This window comes from Hyla sarda, chromosome 1, assembly GCF_029499605.1.
Source record: "Hyla sarda isolate aHylSar1 chromosome 1, aHylSar1.hap1, whole genome shotgun sequence".
Classification (NCBI taxonomy): domain Eukaryota; kingdom Metazoa; phylum Chordata; class Amphibia; order Anura; family Hylidae; genus Hyla; species Hyla sarda.
In genome coordinates, this window is record NC_079189.1 from 73,381,498 (window position 1) to 73,393,160 (window position 11,663).

Sequence of the window (11,663 nt, forward strand, 5' to 3'; positions counted from 1 at the left end):
CTACAATTCCATATAGTAAATTAATGCCAGATTGCCAGGAAACCCTGCACCTTTTTATAAATGTTGTTTTTTTTTTTTTTTTTTTTTTTCTTTCCTTTTTGCAACACAAACAAACTTTGTCACATAAAGTGAGCTTAATAAATAGTGATATGTTAATTTATTTCTATAAAAAAAATCTTGATCTTTCCAGTACTTATCAGCTCCTGTATACAAAAGAGCAAGTTCTTTTCTTTTTGAATTTCCTTTCTGTCTGACCTCAGTGCTCTCTGCTGACACCTCTGTCCATTTTAGGAACTGTCCAGAGTAGAAGCAATTCCCCATAGGAAACCTCTCCTGCTCTGGACAGTTCCTGACATGGACAGAGGTGTCAGCAGAGAGCACTGAAGTCAGACAGAATGGAAATTCATAAAGAGCTTCCTGTGGATCATACAACGGCTGATAAGTACTGGAAGGATTAAGATTTTTTTTAATAGAAGTAATATACAAATCTGTTTAACTTTCTTGCACCAGTTGATTTAAACACCAATAATAAATTCCCCCCCTTTTTGTCTTAAGATTGAGCTGATATGCTTGTGTTTTCAGAATTGCAAGTTTTGGTCATGCTCTTTGCAGTCTGAAATCTTCCCTCCTGCCAGATGTTCCTTTCATATACTCTTGTGATGAGAAATGTCACATTTGACAACGATACTGAAAGTTTTTGTGGGGTCAGGGTTATGGGCTTTATCACATGCTTAATCACACTTTCGGTAAGATACATCGCTCATGTATACCTGACCGTAAAGTAGCGCTTGTTTAGCATATTTTTATTTATTTTTTAGTGGGCAACTTCTTGTTTGAATAGAACCTGTAGCCAACCCCCCAACAATTAAATATTACCATCATTAAATAGCTTAAAGGGGTACTTACTTATTTATTTTTTAATGAACTGGTGCCAGAAAGTTAAACAGATTTGTAAATTACTTCTATTAAAAAATCTTTATCCTTCCTGTACTTTTTAGCAGCTGACACCTGATGCCTGTTTCAGGAACTGTCCAGAGCAGGAGAAAATCCCCATTGCAAACCTATGCTGCTCTGGACAGTTCCCGATGTGGACAGAAATGTCAGCAGAGAGCACTGTGGACAAGACAAAAAAGAAATTCAAAAAGAACATAATTTTCTCAGTAGCATACAGCTGCTAAAAAGTACTGGAAGGGTAAAGAGTTTTTTTTAATAGAAGTAATTTACAAATCTGTTTAACTTTCTGGCACCAGTTGACTTATAAAGACCTAAGGAAAAAAAAAAGTTTTTCACCGGAGTACCCCCTTTAAGATTCCCTGATTACACACCATTTTACATTCTCCTGGTCTGCCCTCCTATTCCAAATGTGTTTTTTTTTTTTTTTTTTTAAAGTTTGTCTGACAATTGAATGAATAGTCAGTTGGACGGGAACCTACAGTGGGGCAAAATGTATATAGTCAGCCACCAATTGTGCAAGTTCTTCCATTTAAAAAGATGAGAGAGGCCTGTAATTTTCATCATAGGTATACCTCAACTATGAGAGACATAATGAGAAAAAAATCCATAACATCACATTGTCTGATTTTTAAAGAATTTACTTGCAAATTATGGTGGAAAATAAGTATTTGGTCACCTACAAACAAGCAAGATTTCTGGCTCTCACAGACCTGTAACTTCAAGAGTCTCCTCTGTCCTCCACTCATTACCTGTATTAATGGCACCTGTTTGAACTTATCAGTATAAGGCTAAGTTTCCACTTTTTTTTTTTTTTTGGAGCCAAAGTCAGAAGTGGATCCATAATGGAGGAGAAGTTTAAGTCCTTCCTTTATATGTCCAATTCCTTTGGAATACACTTCTGGCTTTGGCTCAAAAACTGCAGTGGCAGTTTTTCAAAAACTGCCAGAAAAAAACCTGGAAGCCTAGCCTAAAAGACACCTGTCCACAACCTCAAACAGTCACACTCCAAATGGCCAAGACCAAAGAACTGTTGTAGGACACCAGAAACAAAATTGTAGACATGCACCAGGCTGGGGAGACTGAATCTGCAATAGGCAAGCAGCTTGGTGTGAAGAAATCAACTGTGGGAGCAATTATTAGAAAATGGAAGACATACAAAACCAAAGTGAATGACCTGCAGAGAGCTGGGACCAAAGTAACAAAGGCTACCACTAGTAACACACTATGCCGCCAGGGACTCAAATCATGCAGTGCCAGACGTGTCCCCCTGCTTAAGCCAGTACATGTCCAGTCCCGTCTGAAGTTTTCTAGAGAGCATTTGGATGATCCAGAAGAGTATTGGGAGAATGTCATATGGTCAAATGGATCAAAGTAGAACTTTTTTGTAAAAACTCAACTCATCGTGTTTTGAGGAGAAAGAATGCGGAGTTGCATCCTAAGAACACCATACCTACTGTGAAGCATGGGGGTGGAAACCTCATGCTTTGGGGCTGTTTTTCTGCAAAGGGACCAGGAAGACTGATCCGTGTAAAGTAAAGAATGAATGAGGCCATGTGTCATGAGATTTTTGAATGAAAACCTTCCATCAGCAAGGGTATTGAAGATGAAACGTTGCTGGGTCTTTCAGCATGACAATGATCCCAAACAAACCGCATAGGCAACGAATGAGTGGCTTCATAAAAAGCATTTCAAGGTCCTGGAGTGGCCTTGCCAGTCTCCAGATCTCATCCCTGTAGAAAGGGAGGGAGATGAAAGTCCGTGCTGCCCAGTGACTGCCCCAAAACATCACTGCTCTAGAGGAGATCTGCATGGAGGAATGGGCCATAATACCAGCAACAGTGTGTGAAAACCTTGTGAAGACTTACAGAAAACTTTCTCTGTCATTGCCAATGAGGAAAATTACAGGCCTCTCTCATCTTTTTAACCCCTTAACGACGCAGGACGTATATTTACATCCTGCGCCGGCTCCCGCGATATGAAGCGGGATCGCGCCGCGATCCCGCATCATATCGCGTCGGTCCCGGCGCTAATCAACGGCCGGGACCCGCGGCTAATACCACACATCGCCGATCGCGGCGATGTGCGGTATTAACCCTTTAGAAGCGGCGGTCAAAGCTGACCGCCGCTTCTAAAGTGAAACTGAAAGTGACCCGGCTGCTCAGTCGGGCTGTTCGGGACCGCCGCGGTGAAATCGCTGCGTCCCGAACAGCTGATCGGACACCGGGAGGGCCCTTACCTGCCTCCCCGGTGTCCGATCGGCGAATGACTGCTCCGTGCCTGAGATCCAGGCAGGAGCAGTCAAGCGCCGATAATGCTGATCACAGGCGTGTTAATACACGCCAGTGATCAGCATAGGAGATCAGTGTGTGCAGTGTTATAGGTCCCTATGGGACCTATAACACTGCAAAAAAATGTAAAAAAAAAGTGTTAATAAAGGTCATTTAACCCCTTCCCTAATAAAAGTTTGAATCACCCCCCTTTTCCCATAAAAAAATAAAACAGTGTAAAAAAAATAAAAAATAAACATATGTGGTATCGCCGCGTGCGTAAATGTCCAAATTATAAAAATATATCATTAATTAAGCCGTACGGTCAATGGCGTACGCGCAAAAAAATTCCAAAGTCCAAAAAAGCGTATTTTGGTCACTTTTTATACCATTAAAAAATGAATAAAAAGTGATCAAAAAGTCTGATCAAAACAAAAATCATATGGATAAAAACTTCAGATCACGGCACAAAAAATGAGTCCTCATACCGCCCCGTACGTGGAAAAATAAAAAAGTTATAGGGGTCAGAAGATGACATTTTTAAACGTATAACTTTTCCTGCATGTAGTTATGATTTTTTCCAGAAGTGCGACAAAATCAAACCTATATAAGTAGGGTATCATTTTAACCGTATGGACCTACAGAATAATAAGGTGTAATTTTTACTGAAATATGCACTGCGTAGAAACGGAAGCCCCCAAAAGTTACAAAATGGCGTTTTTTTTCGATTTTGTCGCACAATGATTTTTTTTTCCATTTCGCCGTGCATTTTTGGGTAAAATGACTAATGTCACTGCAAAGTAGAATTGGCGACGCAAAAAATAAGCCATAATATGGATTTTTAGGTGGAAAATTGAAAGGGTTATGATTTTTAAAAGGTAAGGAGGAAATAACGAAAGTGCAAAAACGGAAAAACCCTGAGTCCTTAAGGGGTTAAAGGAAATCTGTCATCAGAATCCCCCACACTAAAACGGTTACACAGGCTTGTAGTGCGGGTGATCCTGATTAAAACGCTTCTTACCTCATTAAAAACTGTACAGCGGTTCGCCAGATATCTTCATTTTTAGTTATATGGTATTCCCAGGCTTGGGACTCAGTGGGAGGTCCGCAGCACCAGCACGGACTCGCTTACGTCATTTTCGCCAGGCGGAGCGGCTGCCCGGCTCATGAATATTCATGGCTGCCTCATCGCAGTCTTCCTCCTGGTGTAGGTCACGTGGGTAGCGCCGCGCATGCGCCACGCGCCGTACACCCGGAAGCGGCGTTCTCCTGCATAGATAGATATGCAGGAGAATGCCGCTTCCGGGTGTAGGGCATGTGGCGCATTCGCGGCGCTACCCACGTGACCTACACCAGGAGGAAGACTGCGATGAGGCAGCCATGAATATTCATGAGCCGGGCAGCCGCTCCGCTGATGTAAGCGAGTCCGTGCTTATGCTGCGGACCTCCCACTGAGTCCCAAGCCTGGGAATACCATATAACTAAAAATGAAGATATCTGGCGAACCGCTGCACAGTTTTTAATGAGGTAAGAAGCGTTTTAATCAGGATCACCCGCACTACAAGCCTGTGTAACAGGTATAGTGCGGGTGTTTCTGATGACAGATTTCCTTTAAGTGGGAGAACTTGCACAATTAGTGGGATTATATAGATGGGTGTGAGGTGTATTAGGAATACATGTCCCTCAATGTGCAACATTCACACACCCTCTCTGTATAACTCCTCCCATCTCCTGTTAGTCACTCCTATTAAAATAAGTTCACACCCATTTGACATTTCCCTGAATTATCAAATTACAGTTGATCAAGGAACTGTAAATATTTGTTATCAGAGCACCCTAAGTAACGTCTCATTTTTTGTAGGCTGGCCACAGGTCCTTTTTAACCCTTTGACAACACGATTGCATGTAATAGTTCCCAATGGGGGATACAAATAGTAATTCAAATAAATAAAAGTATTTAGAAATGTATTTAAGCCCCTCCCCCTGTAAGTTTAAATTACCCTCCATATTCCCTTTTTTTTTTTTTTTTTTTTTTTTTTTTTTAGGTGTATCATGCAAATAAGCCCTCAAACAGCCCCATACAAAAAAGGTATAGGGGTCAGAAGAAAGGACTATTTTGAGCATACCGTACTTATTTTCTTACGAAAGTTATATATTTTTTTTAAAGTAGCAAAATAAAACAAAACCTATATACCGGTAATTTTGTGTATCGTTTAATCATATTAACCTCCAAATTAAGATATCATGTAATTTTAACCGTAAAGTGAACTGCATAGAAATAAAAAAAAGTTGCAAATGTTTTTTTAATTTTTTATTGGCTTGCCTGTAGTATTTTGGTAAATTGAGTGATGTCATTATAAAGTACAATTGGTCTCACATAGAACAAGCTCATATAGCTCCATAGCTGAAAAATTAAGAGTTTTAGCTATTAAAGTAAGAAATTAAAAATCACAGCGTTATGAAGGTGTTAAGACCTGCACCGATACCTGCTACATTAGTATGTGCCTCCAGCTAAGCACCCAAATGTTTCTGACCCTCGTTCACTTCCTCTGTGCTCATTGCATTTCAGTGTATGTATGTGTATGTGTATATGTATATATATATACACACACACACACACACACACACACACACACACACACACACACACACACACACACACACTCATTCATTCATTCATACATACATACATACATACATACATACATACAGAATAATATTATACAGTGGTCCCTCAACATACGATGGTAATCCGTTCCAAATGGACCATCGTATGTTGAAACAATCGTATGTTGAGGGAGCCGTGCAATGTAAAGTATGGGACAGTGGTCTACAACCTGTGGATCTCCAGATGTTGCAAAACTACAACACCCAGCATGCCCGGACAGCCGACTGCTGTCCGGGCATGCTGGTAGTTGTAGTTTTGCAACATCTGGAGGTCCGCAGATTGAAGACCACTGGTATTAAAGGTTGTACTCACCTGTCCCCGCCGCTCCGGATCGTCCCCGCTGCCCTGGATGTCACGTTCCATCGCTGTCACCGCGTCCTCTGGGTGTCCCCGACACTCCGGCAAGGCCTCTGCTTCCCCGGCATCCGCGCTCTCCGTCGCCACCATGACGTCGCTACGCACGCCTCTCCTATTGGATGACAGGACGGCGTGCGCAGCGACGTGATGACGACGATGGAGAGCGCCGACGATGCAGGGGAACACGAAGAGGACGCGCCGGAGCCCCGAGGACAGGTAAGTGATCGTCAGCGGACCACACGGGGCACCGTAAACGGCTATCCGGTGGCAGCTGAAGCAGTCTGCGCTGTCGGATAGCCGTTTATGCGATGGCCCCGACATATAAAAGCATCGTATGTTGATGCTGCCTTCACCATGCAATGGCCTCTGAGAGGCCATTGTATGTTGAAATGATCGTATGTCGGGGCCATCGTAGGCCAGGGGGTCACTGTATATATTACATATATATATTAATGAAGCAGGCGTTAGCACGATGTCCTATAAAGAAAAGCAACTTCCCAAAAACATTTGTAAAAATATTTAGTTTGGTTGCTATGTGTATATGGTTGCCATTTCCTTTAGATTTTTTGTTTCGCAAGTTCTGCCTGGTTCAACAGTGTAGTGGGCATCGTATCACTGAGGGGAACTAAATCTTTAACAGATATATTTGTTGTTCTTAATGCACCATGGTGCCACTTCCTTAAACAGGGCACAGGTCAAAGTGTCACTATTATTAGAAATGCTAAATGCTTAGTCTTAGCATTAAAGGAGTCCTTTCTGCTTAGTGAGCTGTAGTGACTCTTACGCTAGGTCAATATGGAAGCGTTAAACATGTGACTAATACATCTGTGTAATATGTCTGCAGCTTGTTTTTGCGCAACTCATTTAAATGTACAATTTAGTTGTTGAAATAGCATCCAGATTGCAGACAGGTTGCATGCGCGTTGCAGTTGTTCATGACTTTTATTGCAGTTTAAGATGGCAGATATGTATATGACTTCCGACCAAAAAGCTGACACGTTAGAATTTTTGGCAACAGTTGCGTTGTGGTCATGGATGCTATAGTGTTACTACATTGTCATATCAATCGATCTTCATGTTGCTTTATAACCCTAGTCTGAAAGGGGTTACCCCAGATTAAAGGGGTACTCCACTGGAAAGCATTTCTTTATTTTAATTTTTTTCAAATCAACTTGTGCCAGAAAGTTCAACAGATTTGTAAATTACTTCGATTTAAAAATCTTAATCCTTCCAGTACTCACCAGCTGCTGAAGTTATTTTCTGTCTGACCACAATGCTCTCCACTGACACCTCTGTCTGTCTCAGGTACTGTCCAGATCAGGAGAGGTTTGCTTTGGTGATTTGCTCCTACTCTGGACAGTTCCTGAGACAGACAGACAGGCGTCAGCAGAGAGCACTGTGGTCAGACAGAAAGGAAATTCAAAAAGAAAAGAACTTCCTCTGTAGTATACAGCAGCTGATAAGTACTGGAATGGTTAAGATTTTTAAATAGAAGTAATTTACAAATCTGTATAACTTTCTGGCACCCGTTGATTTAACCTGTTAAGGACCCATGACGTACCGGTACGTCATGAGTCCGCTCCCGTTCTATAAAGCAGGGCCACAGCCTGGTCGGGCCCGGCCTCTAACAACCGGGACCAATAGCCATTAACCCTTTAAAAATAAATCTTTGCCGGTTAGCTCAGGGGTCTGTTCGCGATGTCCGCTGCGAAATTGCGGCATCCCGAACAGCGGAGAAACAGCAGGTGTCCGATCGCTGAATGACTGCTCTGTGCCTGAGATCCAGGCATGAGCAGTTAAGCAGAAGAATCATTGATCAATGGTTTTCTATGAGAAACCATTGAACAATGTAAAAGATCAGTGTGTGCAGTGTTATAGCCGCCTATGGGAGCTATAACATTGCAGAAAAAAGTGACTAAAGTTCATTTAACCCCTTCCCTAATAAAAGTTTGAATCACCCCCCTTTTCCCATAAAAAAAAAAAAGTGTAAATAAAAATAAACATATGGTATCGCCGCATGCGGAAATGTTCGCATTAAAAAAATATATTGTCAAACCGCACGGTCAATGACGTACGTGCACAAAAAAAATTCCAAAGTCCAAAATAGTGTATTTTTGGTCATTTTTATATAATTAATAAATGAATAAAAAGCGATCGATCTATCAATACAAAAAAGTACCACTAATAACTTCAGATCACGGCGCAAAAAATGAGCCCTCATACCGCCCCCATACGCGGAAAAATAAAAAAATTATAGGGGTCAGAAGATGACAATTTTAAACGTATACATTTTCCTGCATGATTTTTTCCAGAAGTACGACAAAATCAAATCTATATAAGTAGGGTATCATTTTAACCGTATGGACCTACAGAATAAAGAGAAGGTGTCATTTTTACCGAAAAATGTATTGTGTAGAAACGGAAGCCCCCAAAAGTTACAAAATGGCGTGTTTTTTTTTTTCAATTTTGTCTCACAATGATTTTTTTTTTCCGTTTCGCCGTTGTTTTTTGGGTAAAATGACTGATGTCATTACAAAGTGGAATTGGTGGCACAAAAAATAAGCCAGCATGTGGATTTTTAGGTGCAAAATTGAAAGAGTTATGATTTTCAAAGGTAAGGAGGAAAAACCGAAAATGCAAAAACGGAACCACCCCCCCCCCCCCCCCCCCCCCGGGTCCAGGGGTTAAAAAAAATGGAGCGGAGTACCCCTTTAAATCTTCTAACTTATCCACAGGATGGTAGACAACTGCAATCCCCTCAGATGCTAAAAATGGGGTCTCTTGTACCCCTCTTTAATGGAAGGTGAAGCATGCGTGCTGCATACTTCATTTACTCTCTATGGAAAAAGAGAGCTCTTTGAGTTATATCCAACATAGTGAGTGTATGAAGCAGCGGCCTGCATGTGCAATAACGTACAATATACCATAGCAAACTGGGTAAGCAGCACCCCTAGTGACTGTGGAATTAAATTATTTAAAATTCTGTTTGTTAAAAAAAAAAAAAAAAAAGACTAATGAAGTAACAGTATGCATTAAGCTCTTTAGCACCCCCTAGTGTTGGCTATAATTAGAATTTTATCATATAAGTATTGTTTTTAGCACCAAATATTAGACTTACGAAGTGAGTTGCTGTAAAGTGTTCTTTCTGTAGGGCAGTGTTTCCCAGCCTGTAGCTCTCCAATACATGTCTGCAGCCTTGTTTAGGGCATGATGGGAGTTGTAGGTTTACAATAGCCCTAGAGCTGCAGGTTGGGGAATGCTGCTCTATGTTACAGCATTAAATCAACGTAACAGATCTGTGTGTTAGAAATGAACCAGAAAACCTTAATTTACAGCCAGCAATTTGCTTTCTCACAAATAACCGCTGTAATATTGAGATGTTAGCCAGAGCAGTGGAATCACCGGATAGCTTGTGGTGATCTTTGTGAGAAGATCTGTAACTAGGTGAGAATTCTGTGAGCCACAAAGCAGAGTAGCAGAACAGCGGCATGTGTCCTGGATGCCTTCAGCAGCACAAGGCGGTGGTTGCAGAAACCACAGTAAAGATGTACAGATTGCATCTCTAGAATATGCTTAATTCTGTATACAGCTTAATACACAACTGCGGGTGACTATTGTAGTTATCCTCCTAGAAAGATAACAAGCAGCACTTGCTGCAAATTTGACTTCCTAAAATGTCTTTTATATCCATTTCTTTGTTTCAGGGAAGCGATGCGCAACTATTTAAAAGAGCGAGGCGATCAGACCGTACTCATCCTCCATGCTAAAGTTGCACAGAAGTCCTATGGCAATGAGAAAAGGTTAGTAGTATGGTGTGCTCCGGGTTTATTCTGGTCAGAGGACCTCTATTTCTCAAAAAAGGTGTGAAATGATTTGTGACAGCAAACATCTAGTAGGCAGCCATGTTTCTTTCTGCAGATCATTTGCATTTCCTATAAATTATGATGAAGTGAGCCGCATAGAGCAGTCAGGGTGCCTCCGGCTGTCCGGGCATGCTGGGAGTGGTAGTTTTGCAACAGCTGGAGGCACCCCGGTTGGGAAGCACTGGCTTAGAGACACCCCTGTTCACCTGTCCCCAGAGGAAGATCCTGTATTAGCCCTCCTGGGTGGAGGGTCATTGCAACCTGAAGCTCTGAAGGACATGGTGCAGCCCTGTATTTACATTAAAGTCTTTTTAATAAACACGTTGGGGGAAATTTATCAAAGCCTGTCCAGAGGAAACGTTGCTCATAGCAACCAATCAGATCGCTTCTTTCATTTTCCAGAGGCCTTTTCAAAAATGAAAGAAACGTTCTGATTGGTTTCTATGGGCAACTCGGCAACTTTTACTCTGGACAGGCTTTGATAAATCTCCCCTTTTATCTTCTATGAAGGATAACCTTTTGCCTATCCCATACATGCTTAAACTCCTTCACTATATTTGCAGCGACCACTTCTGCAGGAAGGCTATTCCATGCATCCACTACTCTCTCAGTAAAGTAATACTTCCTCATATTACTATATAAACCTTTGCCCCTCTAATATAAAATGTCCTCTTGTGGTAGTTTTTCTTCTTTAAAATCTCCTCTCCTCCTTTACCGTGTTGATTCCCTTTATGTATATAAAAGTCTCTATCATATCCTCTCTGTCTCTTCTTTCTTCTATACATGTTAAGGTTCCTTAACCTTTCCTGGTAAGTTTTATCCTGCAATCCATGTACTAGTTTTAGTAGCTCTTCTCTGCACTCTCTAGAGCAGTGGTCTTCAACCTGCGGACCGCCAGATGTTGCAAAACTACAACTCCCAGCATGCCCGGACAGCCAACCAGGTGTTGCAAAAAGGCTGTCCGAGCATGCTGGGAGATGTAGTTTTGCAACTTCTGGAGGCACACTGGTTGGGAAACACTGGTATAGGGGGACAAGTGGCAGTCCTGGATGTGAAGGGGTTAAAGGGGTTATCCACCATAAGGTGATTTTAGTACGTACCTGGCAGGCAGTAATGGACATGCTTAGAAAGGATCTGCGCTTGTCTTGGGGATAAATGGCTATGTTGTGAGATTACCATAACACTGTGACTAGCTTTTTGTGAACTGGTATTTCCTGTTAAGTTTTCCTCTTTGCCTACAAATCCCATAAATCCATTTTCCTCCCTCCCACACATCAGCCACCCCACCCATTGAAACATAAATGAGCTGCATCCATTCAAAAGACCTGTCGTTTTCAATCAGGGTGCTTACAGCTGTTGCATTAGTTGCAGATTGATCGCTCCACCCATTGAAGCAGACAGGCTCCCTGTCATCAGCTGACTAGTGAGTCAGGTCTCGGCCGCATTGCAACCTGGGAAAAATCTGAGACAAGTCACTTTTTATGCTGTTAAAAATAAATATTGGGGTGAAAATCACAGAAGAATTGTGAGAAAACTGTCACACACAGGTACAGA

The 11,663-nt window shown here is 41.7% G+C and overlaps 1 protein-coding gene across 1 annotated transcript in view; it reads left to right on the plus strand.

Moving 5' to 3' along the window:
• Positions 1-11,663, plus strand: part of RBPJ (recombination signal binding protein for immunoglobulin kappa J region) — a 98,674-nt gene that overhangs the window by 57,648 nt on the left and 29,363 nt on the right. The window contains exon 3 of the mRNA XM_056551613.1: positions 9,951-10,046. Coding sequence (XP_056407588.1) covers positions 9,951-10,046 — 96 coding nt within the window. The remainder of the gene's footprint in view (positions 1-9,950; positions 10,047-11,663) is intronic.